The sequence below is a fragment of the Branchiostoma lanceolatum genome, chromosome 8, assembly GCF_035083965.1.
Source record: "Branchiostoma lanceolatum isolate klBraLanc5 chromosome 8, klBraLanc5.hap2, whole genome shotgun sequence".
Taxonomy (NCBI): domain Eukaryota; kingdom Metazoa; phylum Chordata; class Leptocardii; order Amphioxiformes; family Branchiostomatidae; genus Branchiostoma; species Branchiostoma lanceolatum.
Genome location: NC_089729.1, coordinates 3,324,175 through 3,351,342, shown reverse-complemented (window position 1 = coordinate 3,351,342; position 27,168 = coordinate 3,324,175). Strand labels below are relative to the sequence as shown.

At 40.4% G+C, this 27,168-nt stretch overlaps 1 protein-coding gene across 9 annotated transcripts in view; it reads right to left on the bottom strand.

The window, feature by feature from the left end:
- Positions 1–27,168, bottom strand: part of LOC136440372 (small G protein signaling modulator 3 homolog) — a 44,476-nt gene that overhangs the window by 15,886 nt on the left and 1,422 nt on the right. For 7 of the 9 annotated variants that reach the window (XR_010756660.1, XR_010756661.1, XM_066436387.1 and 4 more), the window contains exons 2-22: positions 25,177–25,209; positions 24,527–24,726; positions 24,183–24,249; positions 23,366–23,574; positions 21,205–21,264; positions 20,547–20,603; positions 19,978–20,112; positions 19,150–19,266; positions 18,760–18,838; positions 18,101–18,246; positions 17,507–17,602; positions 14,958–15,092; positions 13,973–14,030; positions 13,314–13,364; positions 12,762–12,841; positions 11,953–12,108; positions 11,509–11,563; positions 11,145–11,194; positions 10,057–10,115; positions 5,785–5,878; positions 3,215–3,285 (exon numbers count right to left, since the gene is read on the bottom strand). Coding sequence is in view for 5 of the 9 variants with exons in the window: in XM_066436387.1 (XP_066292484.1) it covers positions 3,215–3,285; positions 5,785–5,878; positions 10,057–10,115; positions 11,145–11,194; positions 11,509–11,563; positions 11,953–12,108; positions 12,762–12,841; positions 13,314–13,364; positions 13,973–14,030; positions 14,958–15,092; positions 17,507–17,602; positions 18,101–18,246; positions 18,760–18,838; positions 19,150–19,266; positions 19,978–20,112; positions 20,547–20,603; positions 21,205–21,264; positions 23,366–23,574; positions 24,183–24,249; positions 24,527–24,726; positions 25,177–25,209 (2,008 nt within the window). In the remaining 4 variants the exon portion in view is untranslated. The remainder of the gene's footprint in view (positions 1–3,214; positions 3,286–5,784; positions 5,879–10,056; positions 10,116–11,144; positions 11,195–11,508; positions 11,564–11,952; positions 12,109–12,761; positions 12,842–13,313; positions 13,365–13,972; positions 14,031–14,957; positions 15,093–17,506; positions 17,603–18,100; positions 18,247–18,759; positions 18,839–19,149; positions 19,267–19,977; positions 20,113–20,546; positions 20,604–21,204; positions 21,265–23,365; positions 23,575–24,182; positions 24,250–24,526; positions 24,727–25,176; positions 25,210–27,168) is intronic. The other 2 variants (XR_010756663.1, XR_010756662.1) reach the window with 1 other exon arrangement.

Here is a 27,168-nt window from a genome sequence, read left to right as displayed (position 1 = left end):
AGTTGGAAAACTTAAGTGTTTTTGTTGGAAGCGACCGGGAAAACTCAGCTGCCCACATAGTTCCTACATTCCGCCCAATGCATGTGTTCTACCCCTTGTTTCCCACACAGTTTAAGGTTGCTTCCTGCCGACATGATTAAGGAAAGTCACCTCTACTATTTTCCCACAGTGTTGAGAAGTCTCTGAGGTATGCAATATCCACAGGGTCAGGTTGCTGACTTTTAAGGTGGGTTCACACCCCAGTGAACACAAGATCTGCCACTGCTCCTGCATCAATATCTCATCCACCACAACTAGGGACAACTCAGCTGTCACAGGAAATCCCAGGATGGGTGTATTTGGCTTTGTTGCTGGCATGATAAAAACCTTGGTATTAGTTAAAAAGGTTAGCCATATCCTCTAAGGTTGTACATACTGTATTACTAACAGCAAGCAGATTATCATTGGAATGAGCAGAGTACTTTGGATTAATGCTTCCAACCATTTACAGAGGAAATCCCAGGATGGGTTTATTTGGCTTTGTTGCTGGCATGATAGAAACCTTGGTATTAGTTAAAAAGGTTAGCAATATCCTCTAGGGTTGTACATAGACAATGTATTACTAACAGCAATCAGATTATTATTGGAATGAGCAGAGCACTTTGGACTAATGCTTCCAACCATTTACAGCTTAAAGGTACACATCCAATATTTTTGTGAAACACTTGTCTGATACACAACGGATCATAATGAACCCCAGCGGGGGTCTTCACGCTTCGTTGAAAATAACAAAATCTCAAGATTTATTCTGAAAATCTCAAGATTTTGTGATGAATCTTAAGATTTTATGAGACAATCTTGAGATTTTATGAGACAATCTTGAGATTTTATGAGACAATCTTGAGATCTTTGAAAAGGTCTCAAGTTTTTTTCAAGATGGTTTCAAAGCAGCTCAAGATTTTTTCATTGCTTCTCGAGATGCTTTGAAAAAATCTCAGAATCTGGAGAAACCTTTTTAGAGATCTCAAGATTGGCTCTATGTCTATCTATCTATCTATCTATAGACACATATGAACTGGTTCCTGCAGATCAGCAGGAAGAGGGACATGATCCAAAGAAAGGTTGTAGTTTTCACAAAACAGAACAATACATGCCCTTTAGTTCTACATCATACATACAGAGACGTGTTCGATGTTGCTGCAAAGTACATGAAGAAAGCTATTCTATTCACTGAGTGTGTTTGCTTGATTATCATTTGCACCTGCTACCTGGTAGTGCTTTTCCGTCATAATATCTCTTGTCTTTTCTTCTCAGAAATCGTGACCCAGGGTAGTACTATGAAAGAATCTCCCTGTCAAAGTGGCATTAGTAAAGTACACTTCACAGCAGCAAGGGCATAGCAGGTTCAACTGGAATCAGGGTCCCGTGACGTGTCTGCTGACAGGTGAGTGACAGGTTATAGGGCAGGCGTTGATGGTTGACTAGCTCAGGGGCAGCTGAGGATGGAGGGGCAGTGGACCATTTCATCACCTTGATGGCAGACCAACTACTCAACTGAAAGGAGTCTGCTATACTTAGCACTGAAGTGGACCACAGTTGCAAACATGGCATTCCTGAGGCATATTCCAATCAAGGGAACTCATGAGGTGTGATGGACTAGAAGGTTTAGTAGCTGAGCACTGATCAGCTACTAAACCTTCTAATCCATCATACCTTGTGTATGTAATGCCCAAATCATATGCAATCTGAGTTATTAGGGGGGGGGTCACAGGACCACCCACGGGAGTGTAACAAGGAAGAATAATAGTAAGAATCATGCAGAATTTCATATCAATAAATGCTAGACTGCAGATTTTTCACAATACAAAAATTTCATACACATGTACCTGACAGATATTGAATTGGTGGCAAAAAATGAGTACAAATTCTTGGCACTGACTAGGAATGTTTTGTTGATTTATATTGTTTGAGTCTACAGAGTAATTTGAGAGAGAATTATACTACCGGTAATACAGACACTAGAATGTTACACACAACAACAAGATGCATGAGCAATGACGCAATGTCCCACATACCAAGTGTGTGGCGGTGGGAATACAAATTTTCCCTGAAATTGTAGTTGAAGTTGAAACAAGTCTTTTGTCACCAAAATGAGTTTGGGTCTCAGTGGGAGGTCAATCTTGGCACTGAACTCTATGGGTAAGTTGTTGGCAATGTTGGCTAAACTTCCGTTCTTGAAATGTTATATGTGAGGTCAAATCTTCTCTACTAGGCAAACATACATTGTAGTACAGCATATGATGTAATGGTAGCTTGCCGTGTACACAGATTTTACCTCAGGCAAAATCCCTGGTTCAAAACCACTCTTAACTAATGAGCTTAAGAAAATCATATTTCTGTTTCTGTATTTTACATGTACTTGCCTCCTATCACTATCAGTATGTTTTTACTCGTGATATTTCCACTACCTGCAAAGGGATGGTATCAATCAACAATAACATTTTAAAATCTCAAATATCAGACTTGTAGCTTGGTATGTCACACAGGAGATAGTCACATAAACAAAACGTCACTGACCAACAGCAAACAAGAAACTGTCCTTGTCAGCCCATTTGTTGATGACTTGTTTCCAAGCAACTAAGTTTGTTATGTAATACCCTTCTTCCTGTTTGTCTATGTACTTCCATGGTAACTGTGACACAAGATAATGTGATAATGTTTTGTGGAGGTGTCTAACCTCTTTGTCTTTATCTCAAGAAATAGAAACAAGAACTATTCGGTATCTGTAAGCTTTCTGTTGTTTCATGTGGAAATTGGTTACCAACGCAGCTCGAAATAGTGGGTGCATGTGCACCTGTGTGCACCCAAAATTGGAGCTGTGCACCTAATTTTTGACTGTGGGTGCACTGGTGCACCTAGATATGTTTGTACTCAATATATAGGGTAACGGTTCTCTTGTACACTAGCATACAGAATATTCTTGAAATGTAAGTATCAAAAAAAGTATGTATTGCTTGGTTGAAATTTGAAATCTGGATAGAATTACAGATTGAAGTTCTTCAGAGAGGCAGTAGCGTCAAACTTATGTTTTGCTGACATTCAACATTTGGTTGGGTGTGCCAGTGCACCTATTTCCAAAAAGGAATATCAAGCCCTGCAACGGAAGTCTTCCCTGTGTAGGATACATAGATTCAGTATCAGCAGTGTCTGTAGTGTGATGAGTTATGTCCCTCACCTGTATGTTTTACACAGCACCAGTCGAGAGTACACCGAGTCAAAGTCCTTCTCCACCTCTCTCTGTGCAGCCTGCAGGGAACAATGGTGACATTCTATAACTTGTCTGTGTTTTCTATAGGTATACTACAGCTAAAGCAAAGTGTACACACGGTAGATAGAGTGAAACCCTTTGAACTTAATGAACTGGATGGCTTACAGGATTTGTTGACCAATATCTGTTGTTGTATTGCCAAGATACTTTAAACTAATTTATCAATTCTTGCATGTGGTGATGGCATCTGTCACCTAATCTCTTAGCTGACATAAGTTTCATATTCTTATCTTATGTACTGACAAATTCTGATGCGAATGGTATGTGTAGGATATTGTACAGTACTTCAATGGAGCAGTATTGATAATAGTACCTCTTAACAAAATTCTTTGAGCAGAGAAAGTCACAGTGACACGAACCAATGAGAACAAGCTAGGGATGAAATACTTTTCCTTGTATTTGGTGCTGACACTTCCAGTTTGCAGTGCCAAAGAAGACATTTAAAGAGACGGAAAGAAAAGATGCTTGGCTCTCAAAATCCACAGCATCAGTATGTCAATCAGAGGACACTCCATAGAGACCACCACCTGAGTTTACATATCATGTCTATCAACACTTCAGGCAAGTGGTATTACATGTGTACATGTGGTGTTTTCAATAAATATTTGGGGCCTTGGGTGCTGAGTGATGAGTTCACCACTGGCACATCTGTATAATTTATGAGTTGACCTGTCCATCATTCTTCAGCGAGTCTCCTCCTGTTGACTTAGTGCCTGAGGTCTCACTTATGCAAAAAGCCAGCACAAAAGGAAGGCTTATGCTAGGTGGAGAGGCTAAACCAAAACACACACACACAACTGCCCCTTTTGGGCATAAATTGATTCTTCAAACATGAGTGCTTATGCTGGGAGGCAGCTCGGTTCCACATGGATGGTGCAAACAAGCCAGGTGAGGACAGGTTGAGAGCAGGTTAATAGGTATGACTGACAGGGGGGAGCCAGGCTGACAGGGCAGCTTTGTTAGACAGGGAGCTGCAGATAAACTGTAAATGCAGAAATGTTCGCTATGGTTTTATGTTCGCGGTTTTCGCGGCGACCGTTTCACCGCGAACTTAAAACCACCGCGAACATTTCTGTCCAATACTGTAGCAGTATGTGACTATAGCGCTACCACGAACTTAAAACCTTCGCAAACACTGACTCCATTTTCGCCTCAGCGCTAAATAAAAACCACACGAACTTAAATGCATTTACAGTACTTCTAAAGTGGCAGAGGCTGGGAGGGACTGACAGTAGTGGATACCTGCGCCACTGTGTGGTTTGTTTACATATGAGTTTTCAACATTCTCCAACCATTAGAACATACTTTAAGAAGGAACAATTCTGACTCTTCAGATACTTAAAGGGCCTATCCAAGGTCTTTCTCCATTTACTCCCAAACTTACTTCATACTAAATTTTGGTTTATATGATGGAATATATGATATTCAACAGTCAGGCAAAAGATAAGATGACTGCTGCATAAGCAGCTTAGTCTGGTCATGAAGACACAGCCTCCAAACAAGTTCACCAAAAATTCATCCCCATCAACCTACTAAGGAACATACTAACTTAAAACTGGAATTCAACCTTGCAATCAGACTACGTTACCATGTTCCACCTGATATGAACCGACATTCAGCTTTTTCATACAGCAGCATTAACAGTACAACACTTCCTCCTGTATTGAGGTAGAGTTGAACTTGACTTATGCCATATTTCTATTCCTCATATTCTTTAAACCCAATATCCAGGTGCAGCACCAAACTTCCGGCTCACAGCAGTGTAGGGCCCACTCAGCTTGGTCTTGTTGACAAACTTGGACATTTTTCTGTAGTTGCTGACAACCCCCTGGGCAGTGTGCCACCCCACTCCCCACCCTCCTACTCAGCACCACCTGCAGAAACAGTAGTCTCGCCACTTCAGAGTCAGGAGACAGTCTTGTCAAATTATGTGGAGTCCTGGGTTTGTGATTTGCTGTACAAAATAAACCACTTCATTTCTAGATTAACATACTTCTTTTTCTTATCTATCCACACTTGTTTTACCTTTCTTTCTTTCTTTCTTTCTTTCATTCTATCTTCAGTGTTCACCACTCCCATCCCTTAGTGACTGTACAGTGAGGTATGCATGGATGTGTGCACTAAAACTGCCATGAATTCCTTCCCAACAGTCCATATCAAAGAGAGACGCTGTGTTAAACACCTTCAAAAGCATCACTCAGCAGCTAGTATGGTAGAGCCTGACTTGCGGACAGCAACGCTGGCCTTCTGTTCTGGGTCCTGAATTATATAAACACTGAAATGTCACAAAACATAATGTTGATCCTCCCCCTTCCTTACAGTAGAGTTGTAACCAGCAATAGATTGTTTTGACTCAGCTGCTGATGAAAGATGAACGGAGCACAAAATGCAGGTACTCAGCGGTATAAGGGCAGGAGCTGACAGTTTGAACTTAAGTATTCCAACAATGCGCAGGTCAGAAGAAAAGACTGACATACCTCCTCGATGAATAACCAGGGGTGGCAGGTCCTCCCCAGGATAGATGGCTGGCGCAAACCGTGGTCAAAAATTATCTTTAACGCTGGACATAACCTACAGGACGAGAAACACACGGGTTAAAGCTGAATCAGATATGGAAATGTTTAAAATATACACCTCAATGTGATTTTCTTAAGGTTTAAAACATTGTTTATCATTAGTTACTAGTAGATCATGTAAAGTGTCCTATACAGGTGATTGCAAAGTTGATATTGGCAGGCTAGAAAAGAATCTTCCCCTTTTTATAACAGCGTAATGTGTATACTGTCTATGGCCATGCTGACAGCTTCCAGCACTAGGTAAATCATAGGCAGAGGGAAAGGCTTGGCCCTGATCTACTGTAATTCTTGATTTGTTAACTGTAACTTAATTTTAGCTGATTTAACGGCCACTAGTCAACAGCTAAAATTTCATCATCGCTAATATTTCATCACTAACATTTGAGACAGTAATGTGACCTTCTCCATTTTCCCCCAGCCGCTATATTTTCCTACCGCTATATCAAAGTGGTTTACAGTATCCTAAAGTGTAACCCATATTGACAGGACAATTCAACCCTATCATCTCAGGTAGGGAAGGTCAGACTGAAGGCCATACAGAACCATGTCCACTCTGGTGCTGGCAGGTGCCACATAGTCTCATCAAGACACATGATTGACAGCCTGTCACTACTCCTAAGTACACTTCTCATCTGGAGACCACTTATCATAACCAAACAAAGGGGCAGTGTTAGAGAGAACCAAGGAAATGGACCAACAGTAGAATAAGCGCTCAGTAAGGAAGAAAGGGGGTTATCTTATAGACACTTTAAAAGTTCAAATGCAGAAGGTGAAAATATTGCTTGGATGCAAAAGAGGATTAATATTGAATGGCAAATTATTTCTTAGAGTTAAAAAGTCTCTGTCGTTAACAGTCTAAAGGCCACAATACTACACCCAAAACAAGGCACATTGAGACTAGTTCAAGACCACTGCCTTCCATAACAGCAAGACACACCTGTACACTTATCTCAGGTGAGATAATGATCTTAAGAGGGTCAAGTGTCATTGTCTAGACTAGGGCAAATGGAAATACATCTACAAGTGCTCTAAGTGGAATATGTAAGTGAGAGTAGCATGGAAGACAGTTCTAGAGTGGTGTTAGGAAAGTCACACCACTAACTACATTACTGCCAATCAACTGTCATTGTGGTAATGTACTGTAAATGCAGAAATGTTCGCGGTGGTCTTATGTTTTTTGCCCACCTATGACTGTAGCGCTACTATTTTTTCAAACGCGAACTTAAAACCATTGCGAACACTCCATTTTCTGCCTACCGCGAAATAAAAACCACGCGAACTTAAATGCATTTACAGTACCATACTTGTCAAGATAAACTGTCAAATGTCATGTTTACTGGTGCACCAAATTTGGGTAGGTAACACGTTAAACTTTAAAGCCATCAACAGGACCAATGCAGGGATCTTGTGGAGAGTTACTACTTCCAGAATTAGTCTTTTTCTCAAAAAGGCCTTTTCCATCATTTCAGCAGCAAGCAACTTCTTTGAACCACCCAGCGTGCTGTGAACATTGACAAAGAACGCAGAAGGTCTCAGAAGCAGGTCCATGACCTCTGGAGCCACAATCTTAACCTTGAGGTGGCACCAGAGCTTGTCTGTAACTGACAGGTCTGTCAGGGGAAACCAAACATGGCCTGTACAGCCACCCTCCCCCATTCTCCTCTCATTGACTTACTGAATACCATATCAAAATCACATTCCTGAGCTGCCATGTCATAGCTGAGGCAAGAATGGAGCCTGGCAGACAATGACAGCCACACAAAAGTGCAGACTAGTTGGTGTTGACAGATTCCATGTCACCCTGCGCACTGAGATGACAGGTTACACCTTAGCCTGTCAACAGCCACAGAGTGAAGGTATATTTATGTACCCTGGATTGAAACCTTAGAAAGTTCAGGCAAATACAATACTTGATTCTGAAATGCTGAAATGGATAGCATTGGGACAATATTTGCATTCATATCAAAAAACGTATTGAGACATACAACCACGATGTAACCAAATCCCTTCTAATCCCTGACACATTCCCTTTCATTTGAAACAACCTGTTAAGCTATTAGAAGATCTAATAACTTTTGGTCAACAATAGAGAGTAGGCAGGGAGGGGAGTGAAATTTGAGGGTCATTGGTTCAGACATTTTGTATCTGGTTGTATATTCACACATTTTGGACTACAGAGGTAGAAAAATCACTGGAGAGTCTACATTGATATTCTTTGCTAAATCAGCTGGATAGCCTGACATCGAGCGGGAGGCGAGCCCAGCCGCGCCGTTCAGCACGGCGGATGCCGCAGAATAGAGGCGGCACGAGTGGAGGTCAGAGGTCGCTTCCTCCAGCGTAATTCCCTACGATTGGTCCAGACCAATCCTACTATGACAGACGGACAGTGTTTTTGATATTATCTGGCGCCTGACTGACTTTGGACAACTAAACAAAGGGTCCTTTTTGTAAATCTGACAAGCACATTCCCCTTTGCAGACAGCACTCCTGGTATCAAGATAGACAAGACAAACCCCATATCTGCCACGGTCAAATCTTGTACAGGGCAGAACTGTCAGCGCACTATTGTTTACTGAAGATATCCTTACAAAAGTACTACATCTTTCTCCCTAAGTCTTGTTGAGTGAATACTCGCTCTCCAGACAGAATCAGGTTCCAAAGTAGCCCTGCTGGGCATGTTTGGAGGGATACCTGAGTCAGTAATAAACATGTATGGCACTGCTGGTGATGGGTTGACTGCAATGCCATACATGCCTGGGATGCCTTCCATCATCTCATATTTTACTGGCAAGCAACACCCTACTTTGGAAGGGCAGGGCTCGAAATAGTGGCCGCATGTGCACCTGTGTGCACCCAAAATTGAAGCTGTGCAGCTAATTTTTGACTGTGGGTGCACCAGTGAACCTACTAGTAGATATTTTGGTAGACTGTAGGGTAGAGGTACTATTGTACACTGGTATAGAAAACATTCTTGAAATTCGAGTATCTGAAAAAGTCATATAACCTTTGTTGTACTTTGTTAGATGCATTACTTCTTTGAAATTTTGAAGTTAGGTATAAAATTACAGATTGAAGTTCGAGTCTTAATATGTTTTGCTGACATTCAGCTTTATTCTATGTGGTGCTCCCAAAATTGTTTCTGTGCACCTAAATTTTTTGCTTGGGTGCACCAGTGCACCTATTTCCAAAAATGAATTTCGAGCCCTTAAGGGTAAATGACTTAACTGTTGAACACAATTTTGTCTCATAATCTCTGGTATGTCTATTCATTCTCTTGGTCTGTACAAGATCTTCTTGTACTGAGTGCATCTTTGTTTCTTCAAGAGACATGCTTTAAAAGAACAATTTAGATAGATCTTCAGGGATTTCCTGTTAACTGAAAGATTGACTGTCAAACTAAAAGTTGTCCTTGACATATTGCACTGCCATTCCAGTAACTTATCCAGATTGGGGTGAATGAACTTTACAAAAGACTTTCCACTTCCTGTTGTAATTAGTTTGAGTTTTATACTGTAATACTCTAAATTGTGGCACTGAAAGGGCCCTAACCCCTTCAAAAACAGACCCCTAATGTGTCCTCTCTTGTGAAAGGCTTTGGTGTTTTCGAATGATTATCTGGAATTCTCCCTCCTGATGAAAGAAATTCTGACACTTCGTGCTTCTTCCCAGCAGGATTAAGGTGGATTTGGGACAGACATGCTGAAGTTTGGTCTGGTAGATAAGGGGATCCCCAGGGCGGAGCACTTCATTACACCCTCCTGGTTAGACCTAAGCTACCTAAACACTGTATTTGCTGTGGACCATTATCTAAGTACGGGTAAACAACCCCATGGGCTCTGGAAAAACCATCCCTTCTCTGGGACAAATATGTGGGAAATGCCAGCTGATTTGTGTTTCCTTGAGAGCTGAACAACAAAAACACTGTATTCTGAAGAAGAATGCCAGATGTGACGAGCAGGTATCTCTATAAAAACAAAGGCTTTTCACAACTTCGCAATCTCTTAGAAGCAGTTGCCACTGTTGGATTCCTACGTTGCTCCAAAAGAGAGACATTGTAAAAAAAAAAGTGTCTGTTAAAAACTGTTGACTTACGTTGCTCTAAAAGAGAGAGAGACATTGTAAAAAAATTGTCTGAATGCCTAGAAGAGAAATTGTTAAAAACTGTTGACTCACGTTCCTCTGACCAGGTCTGTGATTGCCTCTGTGACTTGGTCGTCCCCCGCTGTTGTGTACTGTGAAAGTAAGACTTACATGAGCAAATCTTCTTCAATAGAAAGTTTATTGTAAATTCCTGCCCGTAGGCTAATTGCAAGTACATGTAACACAGAGTGGATGGACAGATAATGATGAACAATATAACATATGACTACTCTAGTCTTGACTACTGACGCTAAGTTCTAGCTTATTGGGTTCGGCTCCTTTTTGCGAGACAGTGGAAGACGAATGATCCCACTTTTTCTGTAATATGTGGGTTTTATGATGTTAAGAGGAGAGTAGTTTTCTTTTCGTCTGAAAACGTGGAGAGATTAGGATGGAAAATGGTGGCCTCTTTAAACAGCTCATTTCTTTCGTGGTCGTAGAATAAGAATAGCGTGTCTCTGATTTAATGTAGAACTCGACAACTGATAGCTGATTAGTTTTTACTTTTTGAATATCTTGTCATTAGATTTACAAAGACATGTAACAGTTACTACAGAATTTCTTTTTATCCGTTTTTGATCAGGTTGGTGAATGACTGAATAGAAAAGTTCTTTTATTCACAACCAAGTATTTACACAAGCCGATGTTTCGATGACTGTCGTCATTGCCCTGATGAAGATGACAGTCATCAAAACGTTGGCTCGTGTAAATACTTGGTTGTGAATAAAAGAACTTTGCTATTCAGAAAGTTTCTAGTTAAAGAAAAAGACGTGATGCAGATCATGCAATTGGAGCTACACTACACTGTATGCTAGAAAAGCCTCTACTACATGGGCATGAGGTGAGGACTCCAACAGGGATGGGTTGGGCAAGCAACCAAAGAAGCTAGAAGAGGTTGAAGTTTGGCAGCTGGCACATCAATAGTCTGACTTCCTGCCTGGCTTACTCATGATGTATGGAATAACATGTTCATCTATGATCCTCACATCCATCCCTCTTAGCTGTACACACCTGTACCATCCATCAGAAAAACTATCTTTAGAAAGTCCCCTAACTCCCCGAAATCAGTCGTATTCTACTCTTAATATAAATGTTTTAAGGACCATGAATTGATGACTTACAAGTTTACTTCTTTCATCCAGAAGCTCCACAAACTTGGCTGGGAACCACCCTGTCAAGAAAACAGACACTTGTTAGCAGAGGGCTTCAAAACATCATGTCTAATAAGCGCCCCTATGTGACCTGTTACAGTACTGCATGTTCAGGCTTGTCCCAGTAATAATTGAGCATTTACCACTTCATAATCGGAGCATGATGAGTATGTTTGCTGTTAGTTTTGAGCTCTGACAAGTGACATATGCTAGCCCTTATTGTTAGGATGTTAAGTTTTATTCTATACTTCTACTTTGTATTATGTTTACGGATTCTTGCCATACTTTGTACCATGTACAATTGTCGTGCAATAAAGTTCTTCTTCTTTCATACCTCTCAGGCCATTCAGCTCTCCTACCCAACAGTGCTCGTCCTTCTGAGAGATAATCTACAGAAAAAAACAATGTGGTTAGGGGTTGCTCCTGAAGGAAGAACATACAGTAACCTTAATTTGTATTCACTGGTATCAATTTTGGCCTAAATTGAAGCATGGAAAGTGAACAAAAATATATTGCAACAATTACTGTATTACAGTATATCATAATTAGAAATTCACAACATTGTCATTACTGTAAAAGCAGTTTTTTTTCTAGAAAAATTGAACAAGAGGGAGCACACACAGCCGAGGGAGCAAATTTTATGTATTCATGGAAGAATTGATTGCTGAGTGAAGGCTCTTTGCTGGATATTAAGCTAAAATCTGAATTCAACAAGGGGTTGCTGGGCTGAAAAAAGAGGGGGCAGATGAACCCCTGGTAAAACCATTACACAACTCACAGTGATGATGTCATTTTTCCTGAAGCCTAACTCGTCATCATCGTGCCTCTCGAAGTCCAGCAGGGCCTTGGCTCGTCTCCTCCTGTTTCTGGACACGTTAACAAAGTTCTCATGGTCCTGTTTGTGGCTCTCCAGCGAGTAGTCAGCCTGCAGGTCCTAATGGGAGAGAGTGAGTGAGTGAGTGAGTGAGTGAGTGAGTGAGTGAGTGAGTGAGTGAGTGAGTGAGTGAGTGAGTGAGTGAGTGAGTGAGTGAGCGAGAGAGCGAGAGAGCGAGTGAGTGAGTGAGTGGTTGAGTGAGTGAGTGAGTGAGTGAGTGAGTGAGTGAGTGAGTGAGTGAGTGAGTGAGTGAGTGAGTGAGTGAGTGAGTGAGTGAGTGAGTGAGTGAGTGAGTGAGTGAGTGAGTGATGAGGTCCTGGACACATTGACAAAATTCTCATGGTCCTGTTTGTGGCTCTCCAGCGAGTAGTCAGCCTGCAGGTCCTGGGAACATTTACATAACATGTATCCGTCAACTCACTGACCAAAGTATCCTTGCTTTGGATACGAAACAAGAATAGAAAAAAAACCTTTTATGGTTTTGCAGAATTACATGATGATTCATGCTTCTACTGACATGATTTTGACACATTTTCAGAAAAAAGGATGCTAACCTTATCTAAGGTTTGTGACCAAAACAGAAAGAGTTTATCAGCTGTCTTTCTGAGTCAACTATACTGCATACTAAGTATTCAAGAAAAGGACTAATTCATAATATATAAACGTTCAAATCAAACTAATACTACACGTATTCGGGTGCACCAAATACTTACTACATTGCAGTTCTTTGGATCTATAGACTGGAAGTGCTTGGCTATCTGTAAGATAGCTTCTCTCAGGTTGGACACCATTTCTGCAACGATATGTTCAAAAATGAATTAGAATACTTTTAAACTATGAAAAAGTCATGTGCTGATTCGTTACTGATATAATGTAACAAGTCTCTGACTGTTCAGGTAATCAACAGTTTTTGTTGAAGCAAACTGCAGCATAGTACTATATCATTTTTCATGCTCACATCATGTCCTTACGCTGACATTCAACGGATTGTACTGACTGTATTACTGTAAATGCATTTACGTTCGCGTGGTTTTTGTTTCGCGCTAAGGCGAAAATGGAGTGTTCGCGGTGGTTTTAAGTTGCCGGCAGTGCTATAGTCACCTACTGCTACAGTATTAGACAAAGATGTTCGCGGTGGTTTTAAGTTCGCGGTGAAATGTCGCTGCGAAAACCGCGAACATAAAACCACCGCAAACATTTCTGCATTTACAGTAATCTTTTTTCAAATTCTGCTAATTCTGACTTTGTAAGCAAAAAACTAATACCTGTTTGTTTGATGTTTTTGGCCTTCACCACTTCTGACTGCTCGTCTTCACCTGCAGAACGGTGGACAGAGTTCTCAGATCTTGATAACATTGGTACTCATCTAATACACTTTTGATCCTTCATCTATCATTATGAAACTCAAGACGTATAGAGCCTTCCACTCAGAGAACCAGAGAACACAACTTAATAATTTTTTAATATTCACAGTACATACATTTGTAGTTTTTATTTCTTTATTTCTTTATTTCTTTATTGGTTCGGCATGTACATGCCAGGGTGGCCCAACTAGCCGGAGGCTATTACTAAGGGCAAACCCATGTGAGGCCGACTGTAGGTTTTTGGACCATCGCACACCGGGGCATGCCCCTACTCTTTTTCGAAAGGTGTGGTGGGTTCTTTTATGTGCGCGGGGTGTGGCTCTCCCCAAACAAAGGACTTCCATTTAACGTCCTATCAGAGGGACGTCCCTTACCCTAGATGAGCTAGGTGCTCATTTACACCTGTACACATGTACATTTGTAGTTTTTTTGCATATTTCTTAAAAACCCATATGTCAATCTAAGAAAGGCAATAAAGTTTATATGTGACCTTTCTCCAGGACATAGGACATATGAAATCTGAAGTAACAATAAGTAACAGACAGAAGTGGCATACGTACCAAATAGTAATGACCCAATGAAAGATCTACTTCTGGAAAGTCTTCTTTTCACAAGTTGCTGTTAGAAAGGTGAAACAACATATTCAAACTTTGTCTTAAATAAAAAATCATAAAAAACAATATTAGTGGTAGTATAAATCAATCGTCTAGCACAATGATGGATTAGAATATAAATACTGACTATACTCCATTCAAAACATTTAAAATTAACTCCAATTAATGTTTGGTTGCTTTCTGGGAATCATACCCAATAGGATATTTTGTGTTGCACATTTCAATTCCATATTCTTGGGTATTGTATGTTCAAAAGGTAAGGACAGTACCAAGTGAACATACATCTCTACAGCTCTTGCATGCCACACATCTACTGTACATGCATTTCAGTTGGGCCAGTTGGGCGTGGTTTTAATTTTGCATCATGAAGGAAATGGAGTGTTCTTGGTGGTTTTAAGTTCGTGTTTGAGACAATACTGTGGTAGACAAGGGGATAGGGGGGCAAAAAATGTTTGCAGTGGTTTTAAGTTCGCGCGAAGAGCTTACCGCAAAAGCTGCGAACGTAAAACCACCCCAAACATTTCTACATTTATAGAATTTGATGAAAACATGACATAGCCTATGGTAGCGTGCGTAGTCCAGTGGTTAGCGATCTTGCCTCTGGAACTATAGCTAGAAGCCCCGGGTTCGATCCCGGCTGTGTCGCTCACCCGACATGCACGCTACCGGAAAGGGTCACAGTCCTTAGGGCGGAACATTAAACCGTGGTCCACTGTTCATTGTGCTTGTTGAAAAGAGCTAAGGGGAATTTCCTCGGTACAATGAACCTGTAAATACTGTACATAGTGTCTGTCGTCTCTGTCAAGACCAGTGGAAGATTAGCCTCATCTGTTCATTGAGTTCATTTGAGCTAAACTGGTTCGAGATCACTTTCCTTTCACTTTCCTTAGCCTGCAGGCTCCTTTAGAGAGAGAGAGATGATTATCCTGACCTGTTTGGGCAGGTTGGTTGCAGTAGTGTCAGGGTTGATGATCTGCCCCTGGTCTGCCATGAGGTAGGCCAGGTGTTTCCTCCTGTGGGCCTCCAACACCACGTCTGTCAGGGAGCCTGACGTCTGCATGGCCATCTGGGCAGGGAGAGGGAGACAAAGCAGTACAACCTTTATGAGCGTTAGACATCCAGGTAGTAAGATATATGCCAAAAATAGTTACTCAAGCAACTGGATAAAATTTTATATTCAAAATTATTCAAAATCTTATCCAGTTGCTTGAGTAACTGTTTTTGGCAAAGCAGTGCAACCTTTATGAATGTTAGACATCCAGGTATTAAAACAATAGATAAAGACATTTACAACTGGATGAAATTCTGAGATTTACTTACAGACGTTTTGAGTGATATCATCTATCACACTTCTTCAGCGTCACTAGAATGAACTGGCAGAACAAATCAACACTAGAACATCTAACTGGAAAAGCCGGTTGAACGTGTCAAAGTCACTAATTCGTAAGGATAGTATGCAAATGTCAAGTACATGTAGTACAACCTTTTTGCAACTCCATGGAAATACCCAAACCTTTACTGACACCTGGCAGCCTTAACAGTAAATTTAGAAAGGACAGCAATGCTGAACAGATAATTGATGAGCATATTCTTTTACATTCTTCACCAGATTTGGATATCTCAATTGGTAAATTACTTAAGACCTAATAAGAGCAGGCCGGGTATGATAAACAGCGAATTAAAATAACTTGTTACACCTCATGGAAAAAGGCATGTTACAGACTATTGTATCCAGTAGTAGTTCTTTAAATAGAATAGTCACTTGTTCCACTTGTCACTACAGTTAACTTTGTCTTTTTCTATGCATTGTGACATGTTGCAATTAGCCCTCAGGCAAGAACTTGCAAATAGAATTACTATAATGTTACTTGCCAGATCATTCAGCTCATCCAGCATTTAAGGTTCAAATTTCCTCAGACTAAAGAGGCCAGTTGCGCCGCCCATCACAAATAAAAGCCATGACTTACATGGTTTACCTCGTGATCTTTTACCATAGTTTGGTGACCACTTCTAGGTAGACGACTGTCGGGCATTCTGCCAATGTGGCCGCTGTTTATTCACTGATCTTTCCGGTTTGGTAGGTTACGTTTGAAAGGAATTGGCTCTGTCAGATCAGAACTACAAGGTCTTTGAGATTGCCATCCATTTCCTCAGCCAGGTGAGAAGATTCTACATTACGACTTTTAGTAAAACATTTAGGTCCTTATATGACAGTAGTCATTTGTCAATGTGAACATGATCTACTAAACTTTAAAAGTACTTTTCCATGAGGAAGTTGTGCAGTTCTGTATGCAAGATGTTAAAAGTATGCTATATTGTCAGATGCTATTACAGCTTTATTTTCTGTGCTAGACCGAAGTTGATTTTCCTGCTGGACAGTATATGTAGTGTACTGATAGATATATATGACAAGGTTAGCACATTCTTTTTTGACAAGTATAGTTCATTTGCATAAATGCTTTGCATATTTTGCTGGTATTTTTACTTATAGTGTGAGGTGTACACATAGGATCATACTGGTATCCAGATGGGAGCTTTTCTTTGGAATGGTGGAGAATAGATTTTGACAAATAAGGATTCTTTGGAATGAGTGGCGTGGATTTTGATAAATGAAAGATTTGAAATATTGCAAAGAAGTTTGTGACTACGTAGTAATTCATCACATTCTTGCGAGTGATATTCCCACGACCTTTGATCCCTCTGTGCCTCCAGCAAATAGATAATTGGGTGATTTGGGATGTCCTTGTAATCATCTAATTGCTATGAGTGATTAACCCAGGGTTCTTGACCTTTCTTTGTGGCACCATAAGAGAACTTGTAAAAGAGTCTGCAACACTAAAGGCCAGGAAACTGACTGCGCTAAATTTCGATATCTCAATTGTTAAACACTTCACACGGAATTAGAGCAATTCCAGAGCAGGCTGGGTACAATTAACAGTGAACTAACATAGCTCGCTACGCCTCACAAAAGAAGGCATACAGACCCTGCAGTAAGTTGTTTAAGTACTGTAATTGTTGTTTCTTTCACTGTAACTTTATGTTCACCTCTGTACTGTGAACTTATCACTTTCTTTTATGATTTCTTCGCACATGCGTTTTGTAAATCACTTGCCACCACCGTGAAGTTAAGATTCAGTGAAAATGTCCATTTTCATTACACTGTGAAATTTTGCTACCGTGAAGATAAAGTGAACTAGAGTTAAGTATCTGTGCTACATATACTTCAGGTTTGCTATGTTACTTAAGCGATTACGGGGTCTTTTTTATGAATAAGAATTGGTATTGAATTTTTATTTGAGTTGAATGTGTGATAGTGTGCCGATTTGTTAAAAATAGAGAGAACGCTAGCGCCCCAAAAAAACACCCCTCCCAATGAAATGGCTTGGTTACCCTGCGACGTCACAAAATCAAGATGGCGGCCACCACACATGCCTACGGATCCAACAAAGGTTTTGCTACGCAAAGCTGTAATTACAGTACCTCTATGAGTTCATCGACATCCTGTATGTCCCCTGGAATGTCTGACAGGGCGTTGAAGATGGCGGCTGAGTTCTCCAGCTCGCACAGCTCCTCCTCCTGCAGGTGGGAAGGGATGGGTCAGATGGAAACAATCATGACTGGACAGGACTGTGAAGCTCATTTTCATATTCATCCAAAACTCATCATCATCATATCAGCTCCTTTACATCCTGCCGGACGATCAGTTCAGCGTCGGTGGGCTCGTCCGTGGGCGGCGAGTCCAGCTTTACTCTTGCAGTGTTTGCCACAAACAGCGCAGATCAAAAACTATTTTGTTATAAAAACATACAACATAACCTTTTCCCTGCAAGACCAAAACTGTTTCCATGCCAGTTTGCTAACTGTAATCTCAACATCATCTAGTTTACAAAACCTGTAACTTAACATGCTTTTGTCCTTAATATTGAAAATCTATCATTTACTTAGTTTAGGTACAGGTTCAGGTCCGGACCTGTACCTAAATCCGAGTACCTGTACCTGTACCTAAAGTTTCTTTAGATACACAGCTCTACCTTTAAGTATAACATATGGAGGGCAGACCAAGAGTTGACTGACCTTCATTTTCAGCATGCCCAGGGTGACCTTGAAGAGGATGATGGAGCCCTCGTAGAAGAAGAGGTCCCAGAGACGCAGCAGCAGCTTGATGTGCACCACGCTGGCAAAGGCCGTCAGGAACCAGTGGAGCGTAATCAGGGACAGCTCTGCAACATATGGAACACCATGTTTAATAAAGCAACCAAATTCCACGTTTACAGACAAAAAGAAAACTACTCTCCTCTTAACATCACAAAACCCACACATTACAGAAAATGTGAGATCATTTGTCTTCCGCTGTCTCGGAAAAAGAAGTCAAACCCAATATAAGTAAGAATTTATTGTCAGTATTTAGACTAGAGTAGTCACATGCAATATTGTTCCCATTGCCTGTCCATCCTTCAGGTAGCCTCAGGGCAAGAACTTGCAATAAACTTTCAAGTTTATTGCAATAAAGTAGGTATAAATAGTGTTACGTACGCCATGAGGCAGTTTACAGGGTGTGCAATACAAATAAACAAAACAAGTGTACAGACCATATTCTGTAAATACGTGAATAGTTTCATCAGGTTGGTAAGTCACTGAAAAAAGACTCTTTTTACACAACCAAGAAAATAGATGTCTTGGTTGTGTAAAAAGAGTCTTTTTATTCATATTTTGTAAAGAGAAGGGCTACTCACCTATGTCATGTTCCTTCAACACTCCATCCAGCTTGGGCAGGTAGCTGACAATCAGCTGTCTCAGCACACGTTGGTCCGCCTGCAACCGTAAGTGGTACATTGAGTTTTGATACAAAGCATGCCACAGGTACAAATGGTTTTAGGAGAGTTAGCTAAAACATTTTCCAGTAGGAATGCACCATTTAAAATCCAGGAAAAAAGATTTTAAAGGATGACTTACGCTCAAAAAATTTATAGAAATCCAAAAATGGACGATTAGGAAATTCACAGGATGCCAGGTAGAACAGTCTTCAACTGTGCAATTCAGCCCTGTGGCTGTAATACAACACAGTCTACTACTACTACTACTTCTACTTCTACTACAACCGACATGTGATAAGTCCTGGTTACCTGTACACCAATGAGGGATGAGGAGAAGTAGGATGCAGGGACCAGGTCCTCCACTATCGCACACATCATCCAGAACGCCTCCTCCTCCTCCATAAACAGCAGCAGACACGCAGCAATCTGTAAAGATTGGTGGAAAACCGTCAGGCCATGTTTGAATGATTGAATGATTGAATGATTGAAAGAATGAATGGTTTTTATTTGAACAGGTTTTTTCTGGCAACGGTTTACCACTTGCTAGATGAAATAACCCACTCCCTGCTAACTCCTACGTGACCATTGCAAATTTTGTCTGCTTTGATGAGCCCATGACAAAAAGTTGGTCAAGAAAAGAAAACACTGTCCCTTACTTTTCCAACAAATACTAACGTTTTTGTATCATTTCCTAGCACACATACCCGTCATAATGTTGAAGAAATCAGCCTATATGTTTTTCCTATTGGTTAGGCCTCACCAATTTAATTTCTTGGTTAACAGATTTTTTAAAAATTTTAGCCAAAAAAAAATTGTGAAGACAGAAGGCTGGGGTGAAAACTCTCACCTGACCCTGTTCACTCCCTGAAATTGTGTGCACCAAAGTACAAACTTTCCTCTGAGATTCTGTTTTCCTGTTGATTTTCCAATCTAGCATTTTTTTAAAAATTCCGTTAACCAAGAAATTAAAATAGTGTGGCCTTAGGCCATGTTAGCCTGAATTCAATCAAGCTCCTGTAACGGCTCGCTGCCCTGTAACCGCATAGCCGCGGGGAGGGGACAGAAACCCCGGGACAGCTGGAGTTTGCGTTATACAGACTAAGGCTTTCTACAGTTCTGTAAAGCAACATTCCTTACCATGCCAGTGCCCTGGCAGTAGCCGATGTCAGGGTACAGCCAGGCCAGGCCCCGCAGTATCCTCCTCAGCCGGGGGACGCCCGTGCTGCCCTTGTCAGAGAAGCAGGCGTTACTGGGCATGGTCCTCAGGAGGTCCTAGAAGATACAGACAAGTCACTGTCATTCCATCTAAAAAGCAGATGCAAACTCATTCTGACAGGTGAGGTTGAAATATTGTTTAAACCCCATTTAGAAACTTTTACTTCAGGCTATTTCAAAGTGGCAAATTGAACAAAATTACTGTAATTCTTGTTTCTTTCACTGTAACTTTATGTTCAGTGTTTTCACTGTCATTTCTGTACCGTGAACATATCATCACCGTGAAAAAAACCTGTTGTTATTATTTATGATTCCTTCACACATCCATTCTGTAAATCACTAGCCACCACCATGAGGTTAAAGTTCAGTGAAAACGCCCATTATCCTTATACACCGTGAAATTTTGATACCGTGAAGATAAAGTGTAGTGTGTGTGGGACAGGGTGTGGACTTGTAAAAGATTGTATAACAAAAAACAAGTTAAGACGTACCTTCTCTATCTGCTTGGCTGTCAGCGAGTTGTCATCTGAACTAGCCTTTACAATGTCCTGAAACAAACACACCAAGAACTTCAGATTCAGATTTATTTCTCATGACTTTGCATGTGGCAATTTCATAGAAATATGCACATGAAGTGCGTCATAATTTACAAAGGCTCATGATTTGTAAAATTCACTATGTAAAAATTGACTATAACATTACGAGTTTAAAATAACATTGCACAAACATATCAAAATAAGGCACCAATTCAAGTTCCTTTATACATAAACAACTTCAATAACTTGACAGTTCGAGCAGTTGAGTTACATTAGTGGCTCAATGTTCATCCGTAACACAGTACAGTAAAAAACTTGTTGTGTCAACACAACTGTACAGTCATGAGTTATATGATCAGATTCCAAAAATAGGCAGTAAAGCAATGTCTTCTCACTTGATTATCCTGAAAAGGACTTGATTACTAGTACCTTGAGTTTTTCAATGTCAAAGTCATTAATACGTTGATGAAAGTTAGACATCCAGGTAGTAAGCTCGCCAAAAATAATTACTCAAGCAACTGGATAAAGTTTTGAAACAGTCAGACGTTTGAGACAGCATCCACTGTCTTTCGTCAGTGACTAACGATAGGACTGAGAACACCAAAGTCATTACCTTGTATGACGTTTCACTTCCCACTTTCTTCTGTAGAGCTCCAGACAGTCGGAGCCACAGCTGCGGAGAGAGAAATATTTCCCATTACGGCAACCTTTGACATTTCATACATGCCTGCCTCTTATCATAATCTCCACAAGACTACTTGGAAAATAGAATATTCTGATATTTTCCATTGATTTTTTGTTGTTGATTTGATTGATTGATTTATTTGCACATATAAAATCAGTAATACAAAATAGAACAGAATAGAACAAACAAGAAAGCTTTTAAAAAAAGCTGGCCATACGACCTCATTGTGGTGGGGATGAAACAGTTGAAGTATAGTTCTGTAAAAAGAACTAAATTGCTGTAAGACCCCAGTTAAAGTGCAGTGTTAAGTTTTATTCAGTTTTGTGAAGTTTGGTATGAAATACATGTTAACTGTTTTCAAAGTCAGCTTCAAGACAGCTTTTTACTCATACACCTGAGAAGGATAATCACTCGCATTAGCGACGGAAGTCTAAAAATACAACAATCCCTGAGAGCAGCAGGTCTTTATAACAAGCCTGTTATGACGTGCACCATTGAGGTAGCTCTCACGACATATGTCTCCTGAGAATTTAATAGCAACCATCAAACAGTAATTGCTTATTAGATGGCTTTTTCTTCCTGTGATCAGTATTATATTTAGCATTTTCTTCATGTATCAGTGCTGTGTTGCTCAATGGCTATGATGAATTGTCATGGCAACAGCAAATATATTAGCACAAAAGGACTCATTATAACGTACAACATTTGTGCAGTCGTAAAGGTTGGAATGCCCATGAGACAATTAGTGCCATTAGCTGTAGACCTTTTCTCTTCTCCCTGGATTATAGCAACAAGTATGAAAAGACGGCTTGAAATGTTAGTGTAACAATTACATGTAATTGATCACTGCACATCAGATGTTTACAACTCATTACAAGCAGTGTTATATTTAGCATCTTCTTGATGTGTCAATGAAATGTTTTGTAATTCAGTTCATGCTCTGCATGGCAACAGAGACATTATTGTCATTAAGACCACACAAATGTAACATTAGAATTGTGGTTATGGCTGTCAGAGTATCAGCGTTCTGTTACTGCACCTATGTGGGAGGAAGCTGAAATGAAAGCTGAGACTGTCATCTATTGAAATAAACCTCTCAAAGACCTTGATCTACTGTAGGTGTTTTAAGGACAAGGATCTGTTTGTTTTTAAATTGTAATGACATACGCAATTCAGCCCAAAAGGCTGCGGTGTATTTTAATTGAATAAACCATTCATCATCATCATCATCTTCATCTTCTGGCAAGAATATATGTTGCCTACATCACATTTCCTGACTTGTCATCTGCTCAAGTTTTCCTTAGAAATTGATGACTAAGATTAGGACAAGATCTTATTGGTTTCTTGTTAAATCCAGATCTTTTTACACATCTACTTCTAAAATGATGCCTACAGTTAGTATTGATGATAGGACATGTATCTAGATATCTCAATATAGCGTTCCACCATAAAAGTATGTCATCTTGAAAGACATACTGTAAATGCAGAGATGTTCGCGGTGGTTTTATGTTCGCGGTTTTTGTGGCGACTGTTTCACCGCGAACTTAAAACAACCACGAACATTTCTGTCCGATACTGTATGTTACTATAGCACTGCTGCGAACTTAAAACCACCGCAAACACTCCATTTTCCCCTTCGCCCGAAATAAAAACCATGCGAATTTAAATACATTTACAGTATCCCGAACACTTGTCTGGATCAGCACCAGTGTTCTCGCCAGGCCTTTTCAGCATAGGGGCCCCCGATGCTGTGATCTGGACCCCCGATGCTGTGATTTGACCCCGATGCTGTGTTTTAATGAGCATAGGGTGTTTCTTTCTGGGAAGAACCTTCATAAGTCTTATAAAAAGTTCATATTTGCCCAAAAACTTAACTGCAGAAAATTCATCCCTCAAAATGCAGGAAATAGTGTCTTATTTGGTTATGAATTTCAAACTGTTGTGCGTGAAGATGCCAGACTCGAACTCCCAACCATTATCATGTCTTTGGCAATCCTCGGGTGACTTGCGCCGAGCAAAGTTGGCCTTCTGTACCTGACCCCTATGCTGTGAAAAAATCCTGGTGAGAACACTGAGCACACGGACTCACCTGTTCCCTCATGCTGTGGGGAATGCCTGTCATGACCAGCTGGTTGAGTTTCTCCGACTTCTGTAGCGTGGCCTCGATCTTGTCCCAGGTCAGGTCGCCGACGTCGTGGTTGTGTGTGAACTCCAGGTAGGCCTGCCACTTCAGCCTGTTCTGCGGGTCCTCCGTCAGCGGGGTGCTCAGGAGCTTGTTGGACATGGGCTCCGCAGCATCTGTGCATGGTGACAGGTCATATTCATTACTATGGATAGTGCAAAAACGCAGTTACATGTACAAAACTTGGGAGTGTCCCTGTGGTGTAGTGGTCTGCCCTTCTGTTATTTACCACATCTGGTTCAAATTACTTGGACCAGAAGGACCGGGGTTCAAGCCCCAGGTAGGACACCTCTGGACAAGAGGCGCATTGAGTCATACCAAAGACTTTATAAAAATGGTACATACTTCTGAAACAGTATGGAAGTTAAACACACTTCACTGCCAGTGGACTAGCCCCCTGCTACAGTGATTGCACCACAGTGTGGCCCAGGGCTATGAAACGGAGATGGGCACCGCCCTATACATCAATAATGGTGTGGGAGGATTTTAACTAACTAATGTACAAAACTTAGAAGTTTCACAAAGGAGTTTCAAGACTCAGGTCTTGAAACTCCTTGATTTTATTTATAATTACTATCTGATGTGCTTGCTAGACAATGCAAAAAGCCCCAAAAGACTTAACTCATAAAATTTTATAGGATACCAACAACTAAAACTCCCGTTCCTTAGGAGATTCCTGAATACCTTAAAAAAACTACAAGTAAATATAACAAAGACTTCTCACCTTCCTCCTCTACACGGAAGCCAAACTCATCATATCTGAACTCAGGCTGGCCTTCTGAGTCTTCCGTCTGTAGACCAAAACATTGCAAATAAATACAGCCCTCCAGATTTGCATGGACGAAAAAACACATTTTAGAAAATGATATTGTCGCATCACAGTACATGTATACTAGTAATCAAAACACCCAACATCCTAATTCTAATCTAAACTAACTACAGGTGCTCCTTAGAAGGTAGTGGGTTACATTTTGAGGATAGTGCTGCAAGTGTTGTTAAAAGTTCAATGGCTTCTGCTGCTTCTGTCGACAAATCCTACACTAATCCTTTAAAAATTATGAGCCTTACCTGAGCTATCTTGGCCAGTATGTCCTGCGGCCACATGCTGGCTGTTAAGGCGGAGAATGGCCCTCCAGGTGACGGGCTGTAGTTTCCAGAGGGAGAGCTGAGGAACCCCAGCAGAGAAGTGGCTGCCACCGACACACCCTCTCCACTCCCGTGGTCTGATGGCCCCGATGTATCATCTTCTTCTTCTGTCAGCGACTCAGCTATGGAGAGAGCACCATAGGAGTTACAAATCTGCTATGTACGGCAATCGGTCTACATACAAAATGCTTTAATTGATATATTGACAATCACAATGTAATTGAAATGTACATGAAGAGTTTCATGGTCATGCACAACCAATAAGTGCTATTGCAGCTGGATGAGAGGTGAATATCTGAAAAGAAAACACATTTAATTTTGGTCAGTGTCAACATGACATTCTTAATCTTATTTTTTATTGTTAAATGAAAACATCAGAGCAATATATAACACATGCTATTTCTACATGTATGTTAGGCACTTACTAACTAAAAACAAAAAAAGTGAGTGAAAGTAAAAAAAAAGGACACCGTACAGGTTGTTTCCGAAAGGCTTAACAACATGCTGCAACTTCCAAAACACTTGTGACAGGTAATGATTTGCATGAGATGATTTGGTTAAGCAAAACTCACATCTTTTTCCAGTTTTTCCGCCATGTTTCCAACCTTGGCCAGCATTAGAAGTTAGCATTGTAAGTAAGTACTTATCTTTGTACATGTGATAGATGGGCAAATTTTGATATAATCATATTTATGAGAGGGAGGGTTGTGTGCATATACATGTATACTTCTTAATGTGATATCTCCATCAACACTCAAGTAACAATTACATTTCTCATCACCCTCCTCCTACAACTATCTTGAACACATGGCCTTTTTAGGTTCCTTCCTTAGGCCACACTAATTTAATTTCTTGGTTAACAGATTTTTATTTAAAAAAAATTTTTTTTTTTTTAAAAACAGCCTTCTAAAATTTTTTTTGGGGAAAATAAAAATCCTTTAACCAAGAAATTAAATTGATGTGGCCTTATCTAAGCATAGCGACACCCTTTCACACAAAAAGTAAAATGCAATCTTGGTTGCGTCAATGAGGTTTGGTTGTCTTAACCACAGCTCCATTCATATTCACAGATTGAAGTTAAGATAGCATGAGTTTGAATGAGAAAGGACATCAATATGAAAAGCAAGTGTATTTGATATACCAGGTGCTATGCCATTGTTTCAAACACATACCTACGTATTTAACTTAAGTAGTTCATTAATCATGCACCTTAGTGAATAATAAAGCCATGGCCAGTCATGGTATCTGCTCAAAGCAAGTGTCACTGATACGTCTTTCAACTTAATCAAACATCAGTGATGGGTCTTTTGTGCTTCAGCTTTGTGGTGAAGAAAGGAATGCCAGCTGTGGTGCAACACAAGTATTTGGTGCAGGGAATCACAAACAAAGGGTAATGATGCTCATTACGAGGAATAAGATATCTCAGACAGTTACTAAGGTGGTTTGTACATGTACCTTGCAATTACGATAATGCTGAAGCTTTGTATATGACAAATTAAAGCTGGAGTTAACCTAAACCTGGTATGCTGTGATAGAAGCTGAAGTAACAAATACAGTATTCAAACCTTGCAAAGCCAAACTATTCAACAAGTTTAAGTTTTCTTTGGTAGACTTCAACAATTTCAAAGCTGCAAAGGTGATTACTCTGCTAAAGGTGGCCAGATTTTATTGACATAACTTCAGCATGATGATAAAACCAATCGCAACCAACACAACATCAGTGATCCAGTAGGAAGTGTTCAGTAAAAAGGTTGACGGAGATGTTACTGAAAATGTTGGCAAGAAAAAATTCATGTACAAACATGAGAAGTATAGCAGTAAGATGGGTAATTTTTCTGACTGAACAAAACATGCTTCACTTTAGAAGTTCATTTTTGTGACTCGAGTCTAACAATCAAACACCAGGTCCTACATCTGTTGCATATCTTCATCTAAACTGTGCACAGGATAGGGAGACTTCCGCTTCTGTGAAATACTCAAGTTCCAATATACATAGCAGGGATATGGAATATACCAGCATGCTAAATTAATGCACTATAGGTCACATGGTAGGAAACAAGGTTAAAAAAACACCTTGCATATTTGTTCAGAAAAAAAGGGGTTGGGTCACTGGCTATGAATGGAGGGTCATTCACTAGCACAGTTTGAGTGAACAGGTGGTTGTCAACTTGGAAATTTAACCTTACCAGAGCCGCCCAATTATTGTGCTGTTTCAATCAACCCTGACACTGAATGCGTAATTTTGTGGTGAACATGTCTGTGAAAATACTTCTCGATGACGGACATGTAAGTCAGGCATGGTTATCATTGAGCATTCACTACAAGAAAACAATGATATAGTCATCATTTTTTAACTACAAAATGCAGACAATTTGTCTTTGAAATAGTAATGGAGACACCTTCATTTGTATTTGCCAGTCAGTGCTATACCGGTTGAACAGGCACCAGGATAGATGCGTACCAAAGCTAGTGAGAAGTGGGCTGTCTCAGTCCAACTTACTCCAAGTTGGCAAGTACCTCACTTCATTAGTCATGTATAGTGGTGCGGATCGGTCCGGCCGGAC